This window comes from Tetrao urogallus, assembly GCF_951394365.1.
Source record: "Tetrao urogallus genome assembly, chromosome: 1".
Classification (NCBI taxonomy): Eukaryota; Metazoa; Chordata; class Aves; order Galliformes; family Phasianidae; genus Tetrao; species Tetrao urogallus.
In genome coordinates, this window is record NC_136813.1 from 14,973,198 (window position 1) to 15,000,535 (window position 27,338).

The window sequence follows — 27,338 nt, forward strand, 5'->3', positions numbered from 1 at the left end:
CTACATTTACTAAAACAAAATATTCACTAATAGTGTGAGTAGTAGTTAATACTTTGACTCTCCCAGGCTCTCCCAGGCTCTGTGCTGGGCTGGGTGCGGGCTGCATCAGGGCTGCTCCCTAGCAGGGCCACCACATGGGGCCGTGACACCTCAGCCTCTCTTCAGGGCCTCCATTTTGAAATGAAGATGGCTCCCAGGGCCCAATCTCACACCATAAGTGCGCCTGCCACCTGTCCCACATGCACATGCAGCATCTTAATTTGCTTCAGGAGTGTGCTTTTTGGAGTGGATGTCCTGATTGTGGCCATTTATTTGTGCTGTGTTTCACATCAAGGGTGTCCTGTGGTCTCTGAATACATCAATTTCTTCTGGGTGATGCCAAATGAGAAGATATGCCTTAGATGTGAACTAGCTTCCATTGCGAGTTGTGTCCAAGGAGCAAGTTAGTGACAATCAAGAGTAAAACCCTGAACCATGCTTGGAATGGATTCCAGCTCCCTAGCACAAACACCTGTGCTGTGTACTCCCTATCTTACGGAGTTTGCTGCTTGCTGTCATGGAGATGATAGTACAACTCTGTCCTTTCTCTGCATTGTTACTGAGCTTGGCCTTTTGGCCAAATTTGGGAATGTACAAGGTGGCATGTGGTGTTTTAAGGTGTCTCCAGACTTAGAGAATTTCTATAGCAAAAGATTTCTGGAAGATACCTCATTTACCAAAATCTCAGTCCTCTTTTTCTCTTTCGGAGTAAATGTCTGTTTCTTTTTTTTAACCTTACTCCTCAGCTCTACCACAAGAAAAAAAATACTCTTTCCTGACTCACTAGCACTCATGTCTTTACTGTGTTATTCATGGCTATAGCTTCTATGGTCAAAGTCTCATCTCTTTTAAAGACTCCAGTCACTGATATCACTTAAAGGATAGAGAAGGAAAATGTTTAAGTCTGTGGAGCTCTTTGAGAAGTTCCTTTTCTTGTTAGAAATTTATCTTAGTGCAGAAGTACAACATAAAGAGGGATGGCTCGTCAGGTAGCAAGGACTTCTATCCCATAAAGCTGCACCATTAAGAATTCAAGAGATAAAGGTGGAAGCTATTTTCACTAAACAGGCACTTTTTTCCTAAATCGTGAGTGATAAAAATCAGAACTGTGTTTAATCTTGTTGAAAATGCAAGCGTATAGCATCTTTTCTTTTCTCTGTCTGTGTGATCAACATTTTTAGGGTGAAATTCATCTCATTTAACACTAGGGATATAAAATGTAGGTGCCTACATCAGGTCTAATCATCATCAACTCTTCTTGTAGTCAGCAGAGAAAAATAAGCACTTTCAGGGCACAAGCTGTCTAATTAATTTTAGACGTGTACTTCAGAATAAGAGGAATCATTTCCTCTGAGTGCCTGTTCTTTCTACTGACTAAAGGAAGCACGGACAACTAGATATGTAGATGTGTACCTTTATTACATACCTTCAGAAACAAACTTTGAGAGAATATGCTTACAAAAATCTTTCCTTTTTTCATAAATATTCTGTATTTTTAATATTAAACATGGGAATTCTGCAGTCATTTCTACATGCATTTGCTAAGAGAAAGAACAGAGGAAAATCCATTTAATCATTTGCAATATTTACATTGCATTTTGACTATGTGAAAAAATACAGAAATATAGATGATATACCTCAATTGATGCATGTTTACCTTGTGCATGCTTAATATAAACAATATGTTCAATGATTATCATAATTTGTGTTACAAAACCACACCAAGGAACGAATCACTAAGGATGCTAACTGCCAAAGCTGTATCAGGTCCTAAGAGCTCAAAGGGAGTTGCAGTGATTTCCCAAGCTGAGGATCTGGCCCATGGTTATCCCATTGCATTCATTTTAAATCACATCCTCTTACACTGAAACTGTGATGCTGTATATGTTCAAATTGTGGTACTTTAATCTCTATCATTTTCCCTCAAGTAGGGAGGCAAGCATATTGTCATTACCACAGACTGTGGAGGAAGTATGTATGTAAAAGTATTACTGATGTCGGAGATCACATTTCCATTGAAACCATTCAAGTCTCTCCTTGTACTAGCAAGGAAGTGAATTCATTATTTACAGTGGGGAAAAAAAAAAAAAAGAAATTTAATTACTGATATTAATAAATGATAACAAATTGCATATTCACTTTATTACTTTAAAATAATGAAATTAAGTATTATCAATCTGCAGCACATGGCAAACATTTACCTATATCTTACTTATCCATTTGAAAGGAAGATAAAAATGTATAGTTGGATGAGTGCTTGAGGAGAAAAAAGCATGATTTTATGATTCTGTGAGTGGTCACAGTGGTGATACGCTGACAGTTGGATTTGATCTTAGAGGTCTTTTCCAACTTTTATAATTCTGTGATTTTGTGATATATTTGACTACAAACAGACTTTCTTAAAGTGAACGGTAAACCACTGAATATAATCGAAAATAAGAGTTAAAGGGCTCTTTGCTGGCATTAAACACAAGTTGCATGGTACCACGGGTATCGCTACAAATTTAAGTAAAAACACTTCTAAAGTCTAACAAATCTATTAGCGCCATTTTCTACTGAGAAGACTTTCACTCCTCATTTTTGGTGTTCAGGACATTAAATAGGCATTCTGTCATAGAAATGGCATTAATATTGGTACAAGGCTTGGGCTGACATTGGTTTTGTCTAATCTCTGTTGTTGAGCTTGCTGTATCAAGACCATAGCACATCAGGAGTGTTCCCCCTCTGTGTCACTTGATGTTAGATGCTGGCTATAGGCTTAAATGTGCATGGCTTCCCCTTGGGACCAAGCATTGTGTTGCCCCTCACCTCCTGCATCACCAGAAGCCCCTCACAGCTGGAGAGAAGGGACTTTCACAGCAGCAAATCTGGCTGCCTCTTCTTGCTCTGTCCTTGCTCATTCCCATTCTCGAATCTTCAGTTTATTACTGAGAAGTGAATAATGCTCAGAGTACTTGACCACCTCAAGGGCAAAAAGCTTTGATCCCAAGAGGTGAAAACCCAGTTTGATTCATAAATGCTGCACTCATTTGAAATGAAAAAGTACATTAGGAGGTAGGCTTTCTAGCTAATGTGTGACCTCCTGCTTCTGAATTTGTGTCCTGCAGGTAATTGCTGTACTTGATGAAATAGTGTACTACACTAACACTTTAAATCATATGGAAGGCACTCAGATTACCAGTTCATTACTTTACCCACTTTAATTTTAACTTTTTTTCCCATGATTAAACACCTGGAAAGTTATAGCTACTTTATTGGAGTGAGGCTGTCAATGTTATATTGCTAAGGTTAAATGCTGCAGAATTTATATGGCTATGAAAACACTGTATGACAGGTTTTTGTTTTTTTTTTTTCTTTTCTTTTCTTTTTCTTTCTTATTTCTCTCCTACAGATTGTGAGCGTGGGAAAGCATGTTAAAGGATACCATTACATTATTGCCAACTTGGTAAGATCCTTTTCTAGAATTATACCTCTGCTTGGTAAGTGAAACACTCAGTTTTGCTTTGTAGACTCAGAACTTTATCTGCCTTTGTCACGAATATGTGGTTGCATATAATACATTCTTTAGAGCGTGTAAAAGAACTTGGTTCTGTTGTTTTGCCATCTATACAAGAAAGAAAGATAAAATGTTATCTTCTTAAATCTAATCAAAATCAATGTAGTAAAGAACTGCTATGTGTTTCCTCTAGCTGAATCAGATGCCTTTACAGAACTACACTATCAGTGTTCACTCATCTTTTTAATATTAATAGTGAAACAATTATTGGAGTAACTTTCCTACACTGTGTGGGGAAAATTCATTTTGTAAACATGAAAAGCAGCTACTCCCTTTCAAATCACTAATTCAGTATTTTCATTCTAAGTCTAAACAGCACTTTAACACGAATAATGTTTAGAAGAAGACAAATTAAGAGCAAATATGATATTTTGTTATTAAAATAGGCTCATTTTTCAAGTTGAATACCTTCCTGGTCAAGCACAGTGAATGTAGGGCAGAGTCTAATGTGTTCTTCCAATTGTTTTCTTTTTATTCCTCCCTCAAGGAATTTTAGCTGATATGAAATATGTTACTGTGCTTTGGTATACTGGTACCTTAAGATCACTTCAGATTATTTTTAATACCTAAGGCTTTTGAAATGAGAGAAGTCTATCCTCTTATGGTCTTACAAATTAGATTTTCATCATACCAAATTTAGAATTCCCCAAGCAACCTTTCCCACACAAAGTGGTTGCTGTAAACAGTAGGATATACAGTGGAGACACTCAGAGCTTCAGCATGGATGCATGCTCCTATCTATCAGCTATTCAATAACATGAGCAATATGACTTCCTGATGTGTCGCTTCTCATATTCAATGTTAGTCTCCTTTAGGAAATAAATCTCTGTCTGTAAATCTCTGGGTTTATTTTGTTTTGTTTTCATGTGGAGTATTGGGTCAGTGGCCCACAATTATTTTTTCTGAAATCTTTCTTGAAGTTATATGATAATAGACTTCATTTTCTACTGAAAAATGCCAATGAGAGAAATTGAAGAATGTAATAAATAAATAAATAAATAAATAAAACCTGAGATACCATAAAATGTAGCAGCAAAAAAAGTAATATTTTCTTCTTACTTTAGCAGTTTGCATTATGCAGTCTCTTGAAGTTCAGTTGCATCTCTAAAGGCAAATTTTACTAAAAGATTTGCATGTGTGCCTTTGAGACAAATGAGCCTTAAAACCAGTAAGTCAGGAAGTACATTACTTTATTTTTTTTTGTTCCATGCTGGAAGTCACTTTAGATTTTAGACAAATTTAGATCTGAGAACTATCACCACATTTCACAAAAGGTTGATTCCGATACTGTTTTCCTTTTTTCGTTTTACTAACGGTGAGACACTCATGTGCTGTTTCTGCATTCTAAAGCCCATTGTATTATTTCATAGCTTGTGTTACTCAGATAACTTCAACCTAAGCAATGAATCCTGGAATAAATATATTTATACAATAAAGTTCTTCATTTTATAAACATGAAAAGAAGCAGGGTTGTAATGGACCAAGCACGAACACATTAAAATCTACCAACTTCAGTGGAAATTGATTCTAGGATTCAATATTCTGCAGGCACTTTTCATACGATTCTCCAAATGCACTCCTTCTAAAACTAAACTGACTGCCATTCCCAGCAATGTGTTACTGAGCTGTTGAGGTCACTCCAGCAATAATGTGAGAATTTTGTTTTCTGGTTCTGTTTCCTTGTTTATAACACAAATGGAAACTATGAACTTTCAGTGTTCAATATTATTTTCTGGTTTTAAGTCTTAGCTTAAGTCTTTCTAATGGAAACCTGCTGTTGCCCTTCTTTATGCTGCCTTACTGACTTAGAATAGATTGGACTCACAATGATGTATATGGGCAAACAAAATCTTAAATTGATTTTCTAGGGATTCAAAGATATTTCTCTGGAGAGGTTTATGCATGGAGGAGCTAACGTGACGGGATTTCAGCTAGTAGATTTCAGTACCCCAATGGTAACGAAGTTGATGCAGCGCTGGAAGAAGCTGGACCAGAGAGAATACCCAGGATCTGAGACTCCACCAAAGGTATTGATGAATATGAAGCACTATCAAAGATATCACTCAGGTGTTCCAGTTTCTGATTAACACTGATAAATAAATGAGTAAAGATCTTAATATTTAGACAGAAGTTAAGGCAGTTTATCCTACTATTACTGGGAACTAATTGTGTCTTGTCCTTGTGATTGTATGATAGCAACACAGACTGCAACACATTTCACTGATGTACTTTACTGTTTTTTGACAGTCAGTCTGCAAATCACCTCTTTACTGACAGGAACTAAAGGTCAAACACTGAACTGACAACTTAATTTCAACATATTTTACATTAATTAATCTAATTATCTAGATTAACTTAGAGCGCAGAGCTTTCCTGACAGCTGAATTCTTCTGCATATGAGATATAACCACAGTCATAAATTTAGTACCTTTAAATTTTCATCTGGAATTTCCTTTGGAATTATTTCTGTCTCAAAACTTGGTGTAATAATCATTTTCAGGCACAATCTTACAGTGCATTTACATCCCAGTGTTCCTCTATCCTAATCCTTCACAGATGGATAACAAAATATTTCTGTCACCTATAATTTCCTTGTCAGGCAAGTCAAAGCATAGTTATAAATATGAATTCAGCAGAACAGCTCTGACTTATATATGTATGAATACATGTCAGACCCAATTGTGGCTCTTCTGTGCAAAGATATGCAATCAACCATTCTGTGGCTAGAAGAGCAACGAGTTGGCAAAGCCTATAAAAAGAATCAAGATGGGTAATACAAAGGATATCGACATCATTTGGTGAATATTCAAGAAGTTTGTTTCATAGAGTGGAAAAAATACACAAGGATGCTGTGGTCTATGGAGTGCAGAGATCCACAGTACTGTTGAGTGGAACTATTTAGCCCATAGGACTCATTCTCAGTGAATAGAACTGTGATACCTCCTTCTAAGAAGTCGACCTGATTAAACAGTATCACACATAATTCACCTATGGTTAACCAAAATTCAAGATTTTAAGCTTAAACATGTCCCAACAGGCTTATAATATGCAAGACAAAGGACAGGAAGGAAATTAGCCTTCAATAACTGACATTTTGGCATCTAAAGGGAATTTCAATATCAGCCCTAGGATTATGACCCACTTCTCCTGATGCAGGAAATTCGTCAGAGGACCAAGGTGTAAAAATGTCCCTATGTTTATATGCTCCTAGCTAAAATCTGCTGAAGACATACTCTACGCATTTAATTTAACATGTTCTCAATCTAGAATAGTTATAATAGTTAATCTAGAAACACAGACTGCCTTTGATGACCTGCCAAGCTTTGTGCTTCAGTATGTTCAGTACTGTGTGTTATTCACAGGGCTTACAGAGGTTTTCCAATAGGAAGAACTTACTCTTGATCATTCTTAACAAATCCAGCAACTTAGATTTTGGCTCATTTATTCTTGCTTATTACATTTTTCAGTTACTATTTATTTTATTCTTTTTTTCTGTTTGAGTAAGTTGGATGGGTGGGTGGATGTGTGAAACCATTCCCTAAAGGGTAAGACAAATATTTTAAAAGTTTGAGAAATTAGTATCTTCAATTTGTTTCTTCTGATAATTCCTCAGAGGCAGGTTTTTCTGTCCTTATGAAAAATAGTCTGAAAGCTGTAACTAGTGGAATGTACTCTTCTCAATCCTGCATTCATCCCTTAGACAAAACTGCTTTTGATTCTGAGGAGATTTTTTCTTAATGAAAGTGTAGAAACTGCTGTGTAATGCATCAAGCCAGAAAGAAGCGAGACAGCTGATTTTTGCAAAGTGTACCAACACTAAGGCATTGTGTTTGTTCATCCATTTAGTATACATCTGCATTAACATATGATGGAGTGCTTGTGATGGCTGAAACTTTCCGCAATCTTAGAAGGCAGAAAATAGATATTTCAAGAAGAGGAAATGCTGGTGACTGTCTTGCTAATCCTGCTGCCCCATGGGGTCAAGGAATTGATATGGAGAGGACATTGAAACAGGTAAGGGTGTACTTTATTCTAGTGATCTTTGTGAGTATTACTTACAAGTTGTACACTACATTCTTTGGAAGACACTATATTCAAGGGAGAGAGGAAATTTATTTGTCAGTTGCCAGTTGGAATCAGCCGGGGCTGTTTTGATGTTTTGGTTTATAATTTGGAATTAATGCAGAAGGGAATTGCAACTGTAGAAAACTTCTAGTAGTTCTAGTCTTACTAGATAGTTGGGACTTGTGTTACTGAGATACTGAGCTCATCTGTTGCACTTTGCATGTAACCTGGCTGTGCAGATACTGTCATTTAGGGAAATAGATTTTTCTATCAAATATAGCCTTTCAAATATTCTTCTGTCGTCTTGAATAAATGCAGATTTCTTCCAGGGAAATCACATAGGTAGTGTTCTTTTATTTTCTTTGAAAAGACATAACCCAGAGCCATTGTTCACTGATGTCAGGATTTTGAATTCCTGATGAATATGGATGCCTAGAAAGTTCCAGATCTCTGTCAAGATGATTTAGCCTTTCTTTTGGATGGGACAGTAAGAAAAATAAAAATGTTGCAGTTGAATTTAAATCATTGCAAATGAGCAGGCTCTGTTCAGGAGAAGATGCTGAGAAGTGACTGCTGACAGAGCTGGCAGCTCTGTGCCTGGAAGCCTCTGTTTCAGTCCTGGAGAAAAATCAGCACAGATAGAAATGGTCAAAGGGAAAGAGTAAGTGGTTTAAATCCACATTCTGACTGTTAGGAGGAGAAATAAAGCACTTTATCTGCTTTGCATAGTCTCTATAGATGCACAGACCTGTAATAATTGTGAGAAACATGAAATCAGGCTTCTGTGTTAGGTTGGACAGCTTGAGCCTCAGAGTCTGGCCAAAAATGCTTGCATGGCTGGATCCTGACGCAATTAGAGCCAGCAGCAATATGGACCTGATTTCTTTGGAATGAGGTCCACAGTCTGGGTATTCTCCAGTAAAGCAGTTCTGAGCTATAAGAACAAAACATGTTTTGGTTTCTGCTCTGAGACAGGTGGTGGAAAACTGCCCCAGCCGGCCTTGTGGCTTTATGTCTGTCCTTCGCTGTGAGGTCTTGAAAGCATTTCTTTCAGGCTTTGAGCATCTCACTCATCCTCTGTGATAGTGAATTGCTTTCTGGCAAGGTTGCTGGCAAGGTTACTTTAAAGAGCAACACATATTCATTTTATACATTTAATCCTTCAGAGTGTGAGGTAAAAAGATATTTTTCACTACTCTGTGACGTTTGGAGTAAAGAACATAAATCTGGATCTTCATGATGCTTTTTCTTCCATTTTTAGGTTCGAATACAAGGATTGACAGGAAATGTTCAATTTGACCACTATGGTCGCAGAGTCAATTACACTATGGATGTCTTTGAGCTGAAGAACACAGGTCCTCGGAAGGTATGTGCTTACAGTATTTGTTATCTTTATACTTTGTAAATGGGAGATGGAGCCTTGAGTAACCTGATCTAGTGCTTGATCTAGTAGTTGGCAACCCTGCCCATGGCAGGGGGACTGGAACTAGATGATCTTCGGGATCCCTTCCAACCAAAACCATTCTATGATTCTATGTTTCTATGAATCTATGACTGTGATTCTTTGATGGATGAGTTTACGATGACTAAAGAGTTAAAATAAATTGGATTCTGTGTCATTTAAAAAGGATAATATATCAAATACATGGCTAGTATGTCAGGTGTAAGCAGAAAGCCTATTTTCTACTAGATACTATTGTTCCATGCAAAAATTAGGGAATACAGAAACAAGTGTGCATCTTAGAGATGTGAAATCTCAGTCAGTCTGTCAGGCAGGCTAATAGTATAAGTCCCAGCAGCTATGTCAGAATGCACATAGACCATCACTCAGCCCAGTCATTCTGAAAAGATAAGCCCTTCCTATTTTGTATAGTATAAAACAAATAAAGATCAGAAAATGGACTAGACCTCAATGGATTTATTTCCTTTGGAGGCACCATGGCATGTTTTGTGTGCTAGGACATCACAAGAAGAATCATGGCTTCTTGAATAGGACTGAGGCAATCAGAATTAGATTAAATAGTCCTCCACTGTCTGTCCATACATGACAAGCTCGGTAAATAGTATCCCAGATGAACTGTTTATCACAAGTTGCAGTGATGAGGAGGCAGAGTGTTAAAGAATTACTCATTAGGATGCACTTACTGACAGTATATCCTAGTATAGAGATGTAGACCAAAGCAAAGTGTGTCCCTGCATATCGGGTGTATTAGTGCAGTTAACTTTTGAAAGTATGACATATGGCTAAGAAATGCACTGGGAAAAATGAATCTGTCTTGCTTCTCTCTTGAGAAGCCCTGTGTCTTCTGCCAGAGAATGTCTGACCTTGTTGGCTGCCTGGCTGCAATCCATGCTGTCAACAGCTGGGAGGATGTACAGGTAGCTGGGATGCCAAGGCAATTGGTGAGTGAGGTACAATCTCTCCATCCCCAATACCCAGTGGTACCAGAGGGAAATTTAGGTAGAAAAGGTGTAGTTAGTTAGGTCACAACTTAGGTAACTCATTAGGGAGCTAGCTTAATGGAAAATTAATTGCCCCAATTGGTATATTGTTCTCGTTTCAACATTTCTCATCCATTTTGGGAATGGTGCCATTGACTTGCACCACTGCAGGGATGTCCTCCATCCTCTCTTCTTGCCTATGATTTGAGGGGAAAGGTGGTAACAAAAAAAGGAGTTATGTCTGTGCTGCACTAGCATCCCAAGGTGCTTTTCTTATCTTTTCAGACATGCTTTCCTTTTGTCTCTATGCCACTCTCGAACCATTACTTGTCTTTAATATAAACAGCTATAACAGCTCTGACAGGTCTGGCTCCTCACAAGAATTTATTTCTTATGTATTGTTCGGGATTTTATATGTGATCATTGGACCAATTCTGTGCTCCATTCAATCTAACAAATCCTATATATTATGTGAGAAATGACTGTACTTAATTGAACTAAGAGGCCTTCACCTTTAATGTCTTCTTCTCACATCCTAAATAACATGATTAATGAATCACCCAGCAATCTTTTCAGAACTAGTCTTTCCAGTTAGAATAGCACATGCCTCTAATCTTTAGAAGAGTGATTTTTGCTGTCTACAGCTTTAAAGTTGTGAAGAGAGCATTACAAAACTGCACAGCTAATGAGAAGCAGATTTGCTTCTCAAATGAGAGACAATAACCCATGCTCCTGCTGCTTTGATTTATGCAGCATTCTATAGAAGGTTCTTGTCTGCAAAACAATAGTGTCAAGATAAAAAAGTAAACAAAACATAAACAAAGTCTATATATAATATATATTCTAGTCTATATAAAGTCTATATATAATAGTCTATATAAAAGTCTATATAAAGTCTATATATAATATATATTCACACATGTCTAAGATTTGGATTCTGAATTCAAACTTAGTCAACCACAATAGAAATTATCAAAAATTTAGAGTTATCTATTGCTTAAGTGACTTGTGGACTTCAGAAGAAACACCTCAGTGGTTGACATAAGGTGCACAGGCCTTCAGAAACGACACTGTTCTTTCAAAAGCCAAACAGTTTTGACAAATATACTTTGAGGCAGATATTTTTGCAATACTGCTTTCTGAGTGATAAATTCAGCCTCTCTGTAAGTAGACAAAACTGCTAAAAAATCTAATGGAAGTCCATATTGAATTGGATTTACTTATATAATAGCTGAATTCAATCATTTCCTTTGAGGAGTTTTTCCCCTGAGAACTTCAGATTTTATAGGTAAACATAATGTATTTTAGTGCTCTCTGAGTTACTACAAACCTATATTCTCATACATCTGTCATATATATCTTATATATTTGTTAGTAATCCAGTTCCAGAGTTGATTTACTGCAGGTTTGAGGTACACACCAGGAAACACCTTTGCACACAGGATGAAATTCCTTTAAAAATACCTGCCATTCCTCAAAAAGCTCCTTTATTTCTGCCTCCTTTTTGCTATGGTACTTACTTTTACAACACACTGCATCATTCATTTTCTACCTTCCACCTTCCTTCTGAACTTCCCAGCAGTGAACACTTGCACAATGAAAAAACAATCACTCACTGTTATAACGAGCTTCACCAAACTGCCAGGTTTCAGTGTACGCAGTCTGCCTCAAGTCAGTCCCAGTTCTTGACAGCAACTTGACATTTTCAGTTATCAATTCTATCTTTGAATCTGTGATTGTCTAGATGAAAGAGAATATTTGTTAGCGGTGCATCCTACTAGGAAACCAACCTGCCTCTCCACTGTATCAGCAAAAATGAAGCTTCTGTAAGCTGTAGACACATAAATCGAGGCTTGTATGTTATAGTGAAGAGAAAAGGAATGTGTTAACCAGAAGTAACAAAAGTTGTGCCTGGAAGAGTTTGTGCCTGTTCGCTTCACTAGTTGAAAATAAAATATTGGCTCATACTCACTCATCAGCCATACTCTGCTACTTTTTATATTTGTCATTCTCACAAATGCCTATTCACTGCTGTGATGAGTGTGCCTGAATATAGCTTTAGGGACTTCTAAGGTGACTTGCCTCTGAATAAATTAATTTAATAAATGAATTGAATGGAATATTAAACATAATAAGAAGTTTAAGAAGGCATAATATTCAGTAATGCACATGAACTCAGGAACCAGAAAAACTCCCCTGCACTTCTAGAGTCATCTACTGCATCACTGCATTGTTCTGAACAAGATGATTACCACATTTCATGGATAGACTCTTATGTGAAGATGAGTTTTATTCTGGGTTCTGAAAAAACGTTAAAAATAATATTGGCTGCATAATTGATCTGATTGCCCAGCCAGTTTGCTTCACACTGAATTCTTATATCTGAGGCAGAGACTGTTCTTTGGCACATACACTTACACTGAAACTCTAACCAGACCCCATTTTCCTCTAAAATTTCCCTTCCTCTTCCAGTAAGATGGACAAGGAGTTCCTTTCTCTCACCTCTTGTTCTCATGAACTCACAATTAATAAAGGCAGGCAGGAAGGAAGTCATTGCCGACAAGTTCCCAGCTACTTCTCGAGTCGAGTGGCCTATGCCAGCTTGAACTGCTCATCTTTGAAAGGAATCTTTAAGATCACTGCTACTTTCTGCACCTTCCCTGGGAAAAAGAATCAGTTGCTAAATCCAGTTCATTAGTTCATTCAGCCATTCTGTGATTCTATGTTTCTGTGATTCTATGTTTCTGTGATTCTATGATTTTATGATTCTATGATTCTGCAGGTTATACTAAATGCCAGAGGCGTGCACTGCAAAAACTGTGTCTGTATGTAAGGGGAAAGCTTCTGATTCCAGGCATTCCTTTTTCTTTTTTTTCTTTTTTTTTTTTTCTTTTTTTTTTTTTTTCCCATGGATGGTTTAAAACTGGCTCCTCAGTATTTCAGCACCAGCAGTGAACTAAGACAGTTATTTCACCTTAAGGCTGCTCTGGGAAGGGCTGTGGCCAGAAGCCTAGAACTAATTTGTTTCACCTCAGCAGCAGACTTAACAGAGAGACTTTCAGACTATGGTCATGCTTATCATGCTTTGGAGTGAGTAGGGAAAGACAAGTATGAAATTCTTCATTCTATTAAGTATTTTCCAGAGGGGAGGCATATTATTCATGAGCTGCTTTATAGTGTTCATCTCTCCACCGAGTATAAAAAAAAAATTAACAACAGGACTTGTAATGTAGGTACCAAAGGTCAGTGCCAATGGAACACGCTTTTTAAGGTCCTGGACTGGAGGTCATGGAAGACTCACAATGGAGAAAATGCTGGGTGGATACTACTGTGCACCCATCTACGGCAGCACTTCTTTGGAACAAAATTGTCTTTTGATCACACTGTTTTTCATGTAATAACTGTATTCGCAATTTCACCAAGTGTAAAGTTACCTGCTGTAAACTGTGTACCTTTTATTTTGCAGGTTGGTTACTGGAATGACATGGATAAATTAGTTCTGATTCAGCATGAACCTACGCTTGGAAATGACACTGCAGCCATGGAGAACAGAACTGTAGTTGTCACTACAATTTTGGTAAGGTGGTTTTTTTTTTAATCAGTATCTTTTCTTTTTTTTTTTCTTTTTTTTAATGCTCATACTGCTATGTGACACAATATCCTTTTTAGTTATAGAGTTATTCAGTCTGCCAGTTCCTGGGTTAGTGGGAGGGTGAGAGCCATATATCTTAATAATCTTGACTGTTATGTTTGTTTAGAGGTGTTTTGATATGCATTTAAAATAATGATTCACTTGATGTCAGGTTTTTAAAAATAAGTTGAAGTAATTTTCTTTCGGTATGCAATCTTTTCCAATTTTAATGAATTCTCAAGAATATACATGAATTCTTTCAATCTCTGATTGATAAATGTTGACTCACAAGAAACTGGAAGAAAAGAAAAACCTAAAATCTCTAACTGACATAATTGCACAGATGTTTATAATGTCAGTGTCCCTTTTGTTGACACATTATAATTTCAAAGTTAATTTTAGTAGGAGCTAAAATTCTAAGCACTGCGGTTCAGTCAGCCAATCAGAACTGTTTTATCTACTTGCAATTGTAAATGAAAATATGAATTTATAGATGCACTTGAACATTTTTTTAAATATAATTATTCATCGTGTCAATTCAATTTTCCATTTTAATAAAATCTAAATAAATTTGAGATTTTTCAGTGTTAGGTTTGTAATTAGTGTTTTTGAAGACTGGTTGCAGACCAAGAAGAATGCAGTTGTTTCATTCATTTACATTTTTAAAATGTAGTTTTTTGAAGCCATTTTTTTTCTTCTAAATCTGTATTTTGAATAAAACATTTAACAATTTTGATTCAGAAGTCAGAAATGCCCTTTTAAGCTGATGTTTATAAAATCTAACTGGCAAAGGCTGACCTTTATCTGACCACATCTAAGATTTTGCATCTCAGTTCACTGCCCTTTTCACCTGTTTCATTTAGACAAGATATTTTAACCCTTTAGGATAGGCTACGTGTCAAATGGAAAGGAATACTCTGTTTTGTTAAGCAATGATTTTCTAACTTAATGCAGAGTTTAAAATACCCCAAAGGAAAATATCAATATATTTTCTTATTCAAAAATTCTATTAGTTACTACATTTCCAGCAGTGTGTATCAGCATTTATACGTTAAGTTTATTTTTAAAAATCTTCTGTTGAAGATTATCATTCAAGGATGCAAACCAACCAAACTACTGTGCAGGAATTCAGAGTGTAAATCCTAACCAAATTGTGTAATTTTTTTTTTAAATTTGCATGGGACATTTAAAATAATATGTATCTTTTTCCTAAAAAAGACTTGGTGATGGAAAAAAAAAAGACTTCAGTACAGTCCTCCTCTTTTCAGCCTCTGATGAAGAATCCTATTTTAAGAAATTGATCAAGGAAGAAAAGAGTCCCAAGATGCTGCGAACATTCCTAACTAAGGCTCAAGTATTAACCACCAGTCTAGTAGCATTGAGCTAATTTTTCCATATGGATTACTGTTCCTCTGACTGGATGACCAGGCACTGAACCACCAAGAAAAGTTCTGTGACTAATCTGAAATGTCTAGAACAGATGACGTTAACCTTCAACTTTGCCAAGCTGAGAAGAGAATGATGTGAATAACAAGCTTTCAGTCGAAATTTTCCTCTCATACCAATCCTGATATCTTTGACTGAAGCTACCATACATGAGTACTGTACTTTCCATAAATAGCTCCAAGCTTAGGAGAAGCGAGTAAAAAATAATAATGAAAAGTAATATACAAGGTTCCTGTTTGCCAGAAAGAAAAAAAAAGGAAAACAAGAAAGCTTTTAAAATGTGTTATCTTGCCTGTCCTGTTTGCATTGAAGCATTTTGATGTGCATAATAAATGTTATCTTCAAAAGAACTTTTCCAGTCCCTGTATTGAAAGGACTGGTGGGATCATTTTCAAAACCAAAAAACTGAATTAATATTCCAAAGCATGCCCTCTGTTTATGCAGCATGTCATTTTGGGATAAATACAATTATTTAAAAGTAGAACTAATTATTGACCAAAAATGCCCCTTTTCAGTGTTCTGAAATCACAGTGCAAGAGAAATATATCAGAATTTGGTTTGAATATATGGTGAATTCTGCCATAAAAGTCATGCATGACTCCCATTGATGATCCAATGGGAGCTGATCACATGATTCTGAAGGCAGATTACAACCATGATTCTTAATATTCACTTACTGAGGTAATTAATTTAATATTCAGAAGTATAATCGCACACCTAGACACAAAATATATATATATTTAACTAGAGCAACTCTTTGCAAGACAATGAGTTTTTTGACCTCTTCATTGCCTACTTCACATTGAAGGGAGGTTGAATCATTGTAGATGGCATACAGTTTTGGTTGCATGCCTATTTTCCAACATGAAAGTGAAACACTTCTGCAATCAGTGCTGTAGACTTTTCGGTCTTCAAAGAGAGGTGTCATGGGAGAGTAAGAAAAGTTTACAAGTTCTCAGCATGGCTTGCTTTAATTTTTGCCTGAAGCCAAATAGCACAAGTTGATTTGCCTTCTGTTTCTTCATATTTTGTGTGTCTACGCTTACTTCGCTGTAACACGGCTGTATGGCTATGGCATTATAAAGAATTTGCTCTGCAATCAAAGAACCTAGTACAGGGTTTTCTACTTGGTAAAATGTTATCTTCATTTGTAATGTAGTAAGAGACGCAGAATTTTTTTGTACAGATTTGGTGCAGCATGTAGACACTCAGCCTATCACCAAATAGTCAAGTGGTGAGGGAGCATCCCAGAGTGAGAAGGCAACATGGGAAGTGACATACATTAATCTACCAGCTGCCACATAGGCCCTGGATTTTATAGTTCCTGGGAGAACCATGTGTCATGCACTTCACATGCTTCACATCCTCCTGCATGCCTGGCCCTCTCAGAATGAACAGATGCTCTCCCTTTGTGCAGAAGTGTGACCCCCCACCCCCACCCCTGCCCCCCCAGAGTCCCCAGATTGATGTGCAGTAGGCTCATTACATGGCTGGAGTAGAGACACTGCACATAACCTTCTCTAATAGTAAGGCAAATATAGTGGTTTATTCAGCCAGGAAAAGTAATCATCACTGTTCTAGCAAGATAAGAAATATGGTGGTGAGATCACAGAATCACAACATGATTTGGATTGGAAGGAACCTTCAAGGCCACCCAGTTCCAGTCCCCTTGCCATGGGCAGGGCTGTCACCCATCAGATCAGACTGCCCAGGGCTTCATCAAACCTGGCTTGAGCACCTCTAGAAATGGAGCATCTATAACTTCCCTGAATAACCTCTTCTAGCTCCTCATCACTTTCTGAGATGCTGAACTAGAATATATGGGAGTAGGCTGTGATGAGTACCCTAGATTCTCTAATCCCTTTCATGATACAGACAATGCTGTACCTAATATGAGACTGCAAAACCTAAAGATCACAAAAATTCTGTAGAACCAAAGCTCGACATGCAATGAGCTGTGTCTGCATTGTGGCTTACAGCTCAGTATTTTAATAAGATAGTCTTTGCATTGGCAGACTAATCTTTAAGGGCAGAATCTCATTCAAGATTGTGCCATCTAAATGTAGATGTCTTTATAGAGGCAGTAGCCTGCTTGAAGTATGCAGTGAGATTTATGATGCTCTAGGATATTCTGCCTACCCCCATTTCTGTAATTACACCAGCAGGATGAACCTTTCCTGCCAGTCTTATGCCATATATGACCAATCCGTATGGATGTCTTAGCTACCGTATGATGTTTCACACATGGGATAAATTGTTTACCAAGTGTGTAAGTTTTCATGAAAGTACTCAAAGATTTAGAGATTGCTTCAATTATCCATAGGTAGGTAGCTAACACTGAGGATATCTTAGCTGCCCAGACCTGCAGAATGACAAATGGAGGGCAGGCAGGCTACCATAGGGCACCCAAGATGACAGATACTTCCAGTAGGTGACAAAATATCACCCTCTGTTTTGACTAATGTACACTTGCCTGAGTCTTACCTCAAAAATTCTTTGATCTTCTCATAATAGAAAAATATTTTTTCATAAAAATATATTTATTAATTAAATTCTTTAGTAGACTGGAGAAAAAAATAATATTGGTTGCATGACAATAATAAAGACTTCAAACCGAATCCTGTACTCTTCCAAAAAAAAAAAAAATTACATTGGCTACTATAGAAGGTGGATTTTTTTTCAGAATAAAGTGTGATGTGTGCTGCTCCTGTTAAAAAATGAGACATTTCCTTGCACAAATATTTGTCACTTTTACAGTTTATTTTTACAGTGCTTAAAGATTTTGAAATTAACTTCTTAAGTAGGCAAGGCATATATAGATCTGTTTAATATTTGGACTAGTTACATTCTCCAGCTTCCATTATAGAATGAATCATCACTTGTGAGCATTTTACTGTACACATGAATTTATGGGAATGTGGTGAAATGATTTGTTTTCATCTATAAAGGTAATTGTTGCAGACATAAACTTGTATTTACATATGTTAAGTATTGTTATAAAATTGTGAATTATATAAGTAAAGCTTGCACCATTTCAAATATCTGTTCCTGTGCTAGTCATTGATCATTTCAATGCAGACTTTTCCTTGATTTACTACAAAATAGAATATTATTAAACTGCTGAAATCTTGCAAGTACCATGATATTGAGCCTCACTCAGCAGTAAGTCAAATCTCTGTTTTTCATCAGCAGGTTAAGAGTTTATTCTTCAAAAAATGCAGTAAATAAAAAACTGGTAGGGAGAAATAATATTTTTATTAGACTGGAAACAGTAAAAACCCCTCCTAGAGTCTTCAGATATTTCAGTTGATCTAATAAAAGATAATTCCCCTACTCAGATATCTTGCATCTCTTATACATTTGGAGCAGTATGGTTACACTGCTACTACCACTGGTTTAGAAAATGCTATTGTAGTAGTCAGTACAGACCAAATTTTTTTTTTCAGTGTCACAGGTAGAATGTAACATATAGCTGAGTGCATGCTACTGATTCAGATCTTTTTTGCCTTTGCAGCATGGCCTTGCAAGTTCAACTGTATCAGTTGCTTCTTAGCAAACCAGTAACACTTGCCTTCCAGTGTCCTGATATTATTGCAGTAGCATCTGCACACCTCATTAGTTCTAGCCCTGAGATCTGATGTGGCCAGAATTGAAACTAGTTCAGCTATCTGAATTTTCTTGCAAACAGTCTTTTAGCAGTAAGCCGCATCCAGTCCCGTACACATTCCCCCATCAAATTCTACCTTGAAAACACATTTCATATTGGTAGATAATGTAGACACAAAAATTAAATAAAATTATTTATTCTGTAAAATAGGTAAAAGGGAAAGGATAGCACAGTAAGCAAGAGGAAATATGTGTTTCCTTAACTTTAATTGTATTGCCTTGTGCTGAAAGATTACACTGAACTTCTTTTAAAGTATCTACAGCAAGTAGTACCTCCCTCTATAATAGATTCACATTACAAATGACGCTCTTTGCTGTATCTTACTCTAAATCAGTAAAATGAGTAGAAAGGGAAGCAGAAGGGAAATGAACCAAAATGGATCCTTCAAGTCACCCAAGCAATCCCTGCCAGAACTTAGGCCAAGTGAGTCCACACTCATAGGTGCCTTCACAGGATGGGGTCATTACTGCTTGCACCTACTGAGGGTGGTGCTGAATTTCACTGCTCCCCCTCTTGGTGATCCTTCAGAGAGCGTGGAGAGAGGAGGGCTGAGATTTATGTATCTATTAACAGGAAGAATCAACATCTGTTGCTTTGCTATGCAGAGGCAATTGAAATTATTTTATTTTGTAGCAGCCCTATCAATGATGTACAGGCAGAAGCTCAGTGTCAGGGTTCTGGGAGAAGCTGGCCTCCTCTGCACCAGTCTGGTTCAAATCTCTCTCCAGAATATTTTTTTTCTTGATTTTAATTATATGGCATTGATTTGGGATTTATAAGAATGTCTGAATCGAAAAAGCTAGCAAACACTGATACTGGAATTGAAAAACAAAATGACTTTTCAAGTGCAGCGAGCAAATGTAATTGAAGTTTGTAAGGAGAGTCCACAGATTCAAGATATTGGACAGGACATGGTTCTACTGCTAAGTCAGGAGATAGGCTATTTTTTTCCTCTGATTATTTTTAACCATTTCTATGGAAAAAAAAACTGTGTAGAAAGACAAAGGTTTTGACATTTCCTGTAATGGGAACACAAACTGTAAATGAGTGAGGAACATTTGATTCATGTGCCTGAAATACTTCCCAAAATTAAGATATTCCACAAACTGAGGACAGAACCCCTTATCACTGCTCTTCTCCCTCCCTCCCTCTGAAAAACAGGTGGTTGACAGTAAGCTCACTTGACAGGGAATGGAATACAAAGAAGGATAGGCTGCTGCTAAAATTCGTCAGGTTTTTGTAGAAGATCCAAACACTGCACTACCAAAATCACTGCACTGCATCATTGCAGAGATTATAATGTATAGTTAATGCCGTGGCCTTCTCAATGTCCACGTCACATATGCCAGGATGATAACAGCTTGCTTGGGGATTGCTGCAGTTTTAGCAGTCCTTGGTCATGCAGTGCGCATAACAAAATCCTCAAGAAGTGCAGCAGTCTGCTATTATCATCTTCAGATTTCTCTGGGCTTTTACCTATGTCTATACACGGCAAGGAGACAGGTAGCCAGGTAGGATATGAATGTGACCACTGCAAACGGTTTTTTATGCAATATGGTTCATATTGGAATTAATGGTGGTAATGCATAAATGGCCCCAATACTGAATTATCATTCAAGGATTGTGGCCCATGAAAGCACATCAGTAGTAGAGAATATCACAAGGAGAGGATGGGAGGAGAAGATTTCTGGGGATACATCTGAGAATGAAATATTCCCGCAGTACTTACTAACCTGCATCTTTGTTTAAGTAACCCCTCCTGCTTCCCCATTCCCAAACTGTTTTATTTAATCTAGGATATTTTTGTCACATTAAGTAAATGAACTACATAACTTTCTCCATTCTCTTTACACAAAGCTCCCTTCTGCCATCCTTATACTGAGGTGTGTCATAAGCACAATTAGCACAGGGATTAAATTTACATAAGTAAAGGGAATAGTGCCTCCCATATATAATCTAACTTTTTTCAGGTTTTCTGCCTTTTCATTCTGTAATAGTAAATTGAACATACTGTTCAAACTTGCCTATCAAGTTCTTCTCTTGGGTGGGTTAAGATGCAGCTAACAGGAGCTACATTTTTGTGTCTGAAAGAAGAAATTTATCTGGCATACTAAAAAAATTGGAATTGATGTATGTAATCCTTCATTGCTCCTTTAATGCCGCGTATCCTTTTTTGTTAAACATTGAATATAGGTCACATAATTGCTGCTGCTTAACACTGATGTTCATGTAGTACCATCTAGAACAAATTCTCAATCTACCCATTTACCTTAATTTTATTTGTGCACTAATTAGGTATGTAGGAAAGATGTGACTAGGGCAGAGGACTACCAAGGTCAATGTCTAAAATGCATGCCAAGAGCCAGCACAGCTATAGCCTCAGAGAAAATTGGAGTTGCAAGTATTTTATGATGTAAATTCAAACAAAGGGTGACATTAGCGACAATATTTTATCTGAAACTGGCTATTAATATGGATTATGTGAAGTCATTTAAAATACCACCAGGAACTATAGTTTGACATAATGATTGCTAAAGTCTGAAATCCTCACAGAGCCAGATAGAAAAAATATGATTTTAATTTCCCAGTCACACGTTCACTTTTACTGTGGTAGCATGATTTACAAAGACTGTTAAGATCTACTTTTCAAAACAATTTTCACTTGTTTCCAATGGCACTTAGTAACCAAAATTGTATTTTGATAATTTGACATGCATCTTTAATATCAGTCAGCTTTACACTATGGTTGTTCATAAGTATTACTTAGGTCCATAGTAAAAGACCATGTAAAATATGCACTCTTTATTCAAAGATATATGCTTCCTATGGAATATATTTCCATATTCTCACCAGAATGTGCATAGCCTCTGAGCAACTGTGCATTTTAAACCCCAAGAAAGTGAATAATTCAGGCTGTGCACCTGAAATTATGTACAAAGGAGTTATGTTACAGGATATAGATTTGTTGAGCTGAAATTAACGCCTCCACTTTATTTTCATGGAAACTACAACAGATACAAAAAGCACAATATCAGTATTACATAGCACAAATTCTCAGCTGCAAGACACTATTTTGCAACAGAGTCACCACCATTAGCTATGTAAGAGCCTATATGTTGCACTTGTAAAAGTCTGCACCAGTAGAGGTGATCCACTGTCCCCACTGCTAAAACACACCATCCATCGCTTCACTGTGCTGTCATCCACTGTTTGGTCTCCATAAACGTTCAGAAAGTGTCTATGAATGTCAATAGGTGTTATTTTTTTCTGCATGGAGGAATTCAATTACACACATTTCCTTCATTCACACTTCTATGTCAGATGCCATTCTGTCAGACTGCTTCTCTGCTGCCATCTGTCACACAGAAGCAAAATGTAATACACTTGTGGCAGGAAGGTTCAAATTCTACTGCCATAGCACCAACATCAACCTCTGACATCATGGGCCAACATCATAAAATAGAAGCTATTACTTTTGGAAGAGCCATTGCACTCATTGCAGTCAAAAGTGTAATTTATACCTTGTATTATCCCACAGTCATTTGCATTGCACAGATGCAACCTCTGATCTTGCTTTATATTCACTATACACTGTACTAAGATCTTTAATTTAGCACAAAGTAAAAATTATATTCGTACTTGGGTCTTTTTTATGATTTTTATTTGTAAAGGTTGATAACGCTTGTGAAATGTGTAAGCCAAATTATAATATATCCAGAATAGTGTAATAGTATATCCAGAAGGATTTCTGTTCATATATTTAAATTTAAATGTGCTAACAATATCCATGTACTTTTGATTAAAAGTATGTTGTTCAGTCAGTAGATTACATGTTGCTTTTCAGAGTATGTTCTGTATACTTCTCCTTTACAGTTTTAATTCTTTCATTATAGGAAGCCCCATATGTTATGTTCAAGAAAAACCATGATACGTTTGAAGGGAATGACAAGTTTGAAGGATACTGTGTAGATCTGGCGTCAGAAATTGCAAAACATATTGGTATCAAGTACAAAATTGCCATTGTTCCTGATGGAAAATATGGAGCAAGGGATCCAGAGACAAAAATCTGGAATGGGATGGTGGGAGAACTTGTTTATGGGGTAAGCATACCAATTTTTGAAGCAGGATTTAATTTATTTTAGTACTAGTCATAAATTAGGAAGCATGTGTGTATTTTATTTAAATCTGAAGTCACAGAAAAGAAACAGAATTCTGTTTCGTATCTCTGTGCTTTCATTTATTTTCAAGAGAAAATCAAATGCAAATTTTGCTATTTGCTCAACCAGTACTTTGTGACATTAGAACATCCATAGTTTTCACATCCCTTAAAAATTTGTTACTCTTAGAATTAATGGAGGACTTTCAAGACCACTCATTCTTGATATACTGTAAAGTTTAGTCGGGAAGAGTATCATTCATTGACTCATTTTCATGGAATGGGGGCAGATCTTTTAAAAAAGACAGGACTGTTGGACTAGTGTTAGAAATTGTCATTTATTAGGACATATAAATAACATATATGAACATATAGGCACTGAAACAGCATATATTATACACTGATCTGGAGAAGGATTCTTCAGAAAGAGCATCATGGTTAAAAATTCTGTTGACAGAGTTGTAATTGTGAAAATAGTTTCAACAACCACAAGAGAAATATTTTTAGTATTTAGTGTTAACAAAAGAAGCAAAAATTCAGAGCTCTGCTTGCTGGTTGCCTCAGCTGCTGCTATCTGTAATGTGAACAGAATCCAAATTTGAGATAACCTTTCAGTGATGGAATAAAAAAAATCCTGAAGCCCTTTAGATGAGAACATTTCCATCAGTTAGCATGTATCATGATTACACCTCTATGAAAGACTGCTGAATAACAGCTTGTCTACTCACAGTTTTAGGCAGAGCCTTGCCTGCCAAATGATGGTTAGGGCCCTGCTCTGATCGGTCAACTACGTAAAGCTGACAGATTTTGTCAAAGTCTTTTATTCATCAGTTCAGGTATCTCCATGACATGAAATAGACTTTGCACAGTAAAAGTATGGGAAACAATGTCCCTGAGTTTGTTGATTTCCTTTGATGTGAGAATGGGAAGATTACATCAGCATCACAAACTCCTGTGTGTTCCTGGAAGCTCCTGAATGAACTAATCTCACAGAGGAAAAGCTGAGTGATCACCAAGCATCTGTATCTGCTTTAGTGCCTTAGAACTCTCAGAATGTTAAAAATCAAGGGTTTTTCAGATTCATTCTATCCAAATTAAGGCAACTTCTTATCTGGCTTTTAATTACATTAACCATCACATAGATGTGATCATTATACACTTTTACATCAGTAGTTTCTTCTAAGATATCTGAGAAATTATACACATTGTGAGAAAGTCCCTTTGTCCAGATTCTGTAGAGTTTTGATAGCAGAGTTTTAGTGACTTATAATCTAGTGAAGTTATAGAGGAAAATTGAAATTACACTTTTTCTGTTTCCTGATCATTTGTGGTGTTTGGTTGTTTGTTTTTGTTTTGTTGGGTTTTTTTTAATCTTTTTTTCCCTTATCTTGAAAAATTTACCTCATGAAACTCAACCATCTCTAGTAATAGACTAACACACAAATTCCTGTTGGGAAGCACAGACAGAGGTTCATACCAGTCCTGGAATGTGACTGCTGCTGTTGACATACTTGAAAGCAAGGACACTCCCAGGCATGAGCAACTTGTTGCAAATACCTGAAGAGGACATTCCACAATGCATGGTCAGAACTTTATTTTTTGAACAAAGAAGAATTACATGAAAGCTCTTTGGAGGTTTGATGGTCAAGCTGAAAGCTCTCAGGATTGCTTATTTAACTAAAAGAACTAATAGTACTCTGCTGTTGCCCAGTATTTGCTATAGCACCCAAAAGCTCCTATTGGCAGTGTTGATCCCAGTATGTCAGTAGTACCAGGGAATGCCTGTGAGTACTTGAACTCTCTTGCCTAATCTGCTAAATTATCTGTCTAAATTATCTGACTATTTACAAAGTCCATGGTGTATTTTTGACCATAGTTACTCTCCAAAATATTTTCTGGTCCCAGCTTGACGGTAGCATGGGTGTGTCTCGCTCCAATTTATAGGAGGGAGATGAGGTTCTTTTAATATCTGTATACCCGGTGTGAGATTAAGAAACAACGGTTCATATGTCGTTGCATCCAGTTTATTACCAAACCTAATCAGGGAGATGGGGAAGGGAAGGAGGGCGATAGAAAAGATGGAAAAGAAGCAGGAGTTGCGTAAAGCGGGGATAGTCACCAGCAGGATCCAGCAGCGTCCTGTTGCACGGCGTTTGAAGGTCCAAGGCAGACGCAGCAGGGGGATGGGGAGCAGCAGCGTGGCCAGCCTTGGGCAGCAAGCAGGTAGACGAGGAAGTCGAGGAGCCAATCCTTGAAGCAGCAGCAGCGCTCAGGCAGCAAGCACAGGAGAGTTCGACAGCATGCAGGAGTCACCTCAAGAGGAATCTGATCGTCAGGAATCCCTCTTCTTCTTCATGAGGAATCTGTTGTCAGAAACCCCCGTTCTTCATGAGGAATCTGTTGTCAGAAAACCTATCCTCATGGTCTTCAGTTCCTCTTTTATCCTCCTTGTTCTCCTGCCTACGTGACAAGGATGGGCCTTGAGCAAGAGTCACTGAGTACCCCCTGAGGTGGCCATCATCCTGAGATAGGTCCACACAAAGGAGCACTTCACAGCTATCTAGCTGCAGCTCATCTCGCTCTCGTTGCCCCTGGCCTTGTCCATCTGCATCCCCCAGACAAAGGATCTCACAACCTTTGCCCAGGACTTGTTCATGTGTGTCCTTCAGACAAAGGATTTCACAGTCCTTGCTGGGGACTTGAACAAGTCCATCTGTGTCCCCAGCAAGCTTTGAGACACAGACGTTAACAGAATAATATCTTACAGGGTGACAGACTACTCCCTATAAGCAGCTTGAGTGCAGCCATTCTGGCTTGGAGGTTCAAGGATTTTCATGGCAGGGACAGAGCCTGTGCTGTGCCAGCTGGCCAGGAGCTCCCCAGCCTTGTTCAACTTACTTATACAGATGTAGCTTTAAAGCAGATTGTTTTTCCTGTTAATGCAGAAAAGTGTGTTACTTAAGATTTCCATGGGGAAATCAAGAAAACCATTCTCCCTGCAACCTCCTTGAGTCCTTGCCAGATGATTTACACAGCGGCAGGTCCCCACTTAGAGAAAGCAGGAAAATCAGCCCATCCTTCCTGCAAAGCTCTCCTGTAAGCGGCTGCTCATCTTCTCCGGTAGATTCGCAAATCATAATCACAAAGTCTGAGTGTTTGGCTGTGCTTCAAGCAGGGCTTTTTATATGCAGCCAGGATTGAGACCAAATTTGCAAGTGAATTAGCAAGTTAACAGGACAACCTGCTTGGGAAACATTTTACAGATACTAAATGCCAACCATATTAAAGGGTAAACAGCATTGTGCCACCCAGTGAAAGCATTTCTGCATCACACAGAACAGTCCTTGTCTCTCCTGCTCTTTGCATAGACCCCCAGTACCATGTAGCACTGCTCATGTTGCTGAGGGTGAGCGCATGTGCCAGTTAATCCCATGTTACCTAGTTAAACCCATATGCACTTTGTGTTCTGGTAGCTGGACGCCTTCAGATTCTGTGCAAATGGCTTGGCTGTTACCTGAGCACTGTAGCTCATTTTTTTTTTCTATCATGTTGCAGGGGAAACAGAGTGATAAGGTGCTGTGATATGCAGCTTTGCTATGACTGTACATAAGGTCATGGCAAGGATTGATTTATTTTCCTATTCTGATTTTAGCACTATATGAAAAGCCATCAGAAAATCTTGCTAATTTGTCCCTGATTTATCTGAGCACCCTCAGTAATCTCTTGTGGGGCTCTGTAGCCCTTCATAACTAGCCCACTCAGAGAAGAAACGCAGCTGAGGTTGAAATACCATTGATCATGTATAACAGGTGTTTCCAAATGCACTGACAGTCAGCCTTGATTAAATATTTATTCCCCTGACGGAATATGCTACTCTTGCACTGTTTCATACAGAGGGTCAAAGCTCATTTCTCTTTAAAATCTGAGAAGCATGTGCTTCCATAGTTAAAGTTACTTCCTGTATGATTTTTCTCAGATAGCTTTACCACCTTCATACAGATTGCACTAAGCACAAATTTTATTTAAAAGATTAGAATAATATACTCTGGAAAAGTGAAAATCTGCACCATCAGGCTTAATCTTGTTCCATTATTTTAAGCTGGAAGAGTGCAGAATACTGTACTTGGTAGTATGCAGCCTAGATTGAAATACTATTACAGGTGGAGTTGGTTTGAGTGTGAGGTGCCATTAGTCTTTGTCCAAACAGATTTCACTGGGAACATGATCATGAATAATTTGCACTATTGTTATACTGTTTATCATTTAAATCCATAAACACTGATACTTTTAATGCACAGCAGTTGTTGCTTTTTAGCTTTCAACAACAAGGAGTTTA

The 27,338-nt window shown here is 37.5% G+C and overlaps 1 protein-coding gene across 3 annotated transcripts in view; it reads left to right on the forward strand.

The window, feature by feature from the left end:
- Positions 1 to 27,338, forward strand: part of GRIA4 (glutamate ionotropic receptor AMPA type subunit 4) — a gene marked incomplete at both ends in the record, with an annotated part of 220,791 nt that overhangs the window by 143,899 nt on the left and 49,554 nt on the right. For 2 of the 3 annotated variants that reach the window (XM_079546832.1, XM_079546831.1), the window contains 6 exons: positions 3,431 to 3,484; positions 5,464 to 5,622; positions 7,442 to 7,609; positions 8,922 to 9,026; positions 13,569 to 13,679; positions 22,740 to 22,946. In XM_079546832.1, the coding sequence (XP_079402958.1) occupies positions 3,431 to 3,484; positions 5,464 to 5,622; positions 7,442 to 7,609; positions 8,922 to 9,026; positions 13,569 to 13,679; positions 22,740 to 22,946 (804 nt within the window). Of the gene's footprint in view, positions 1 to 3,430; positions 3,485 to 5,463; positions 5,623 to 7,441; positions 7,610 to 8,921; positions 9,027 to 13,568; positions 13,680 to 15,001; positions 15,035 to 22,739; positions 22,947 to 27,338 lie in introns of those variants that run through there. The other variant, XM_079546833.1, reaches the window with a different exon arrangement.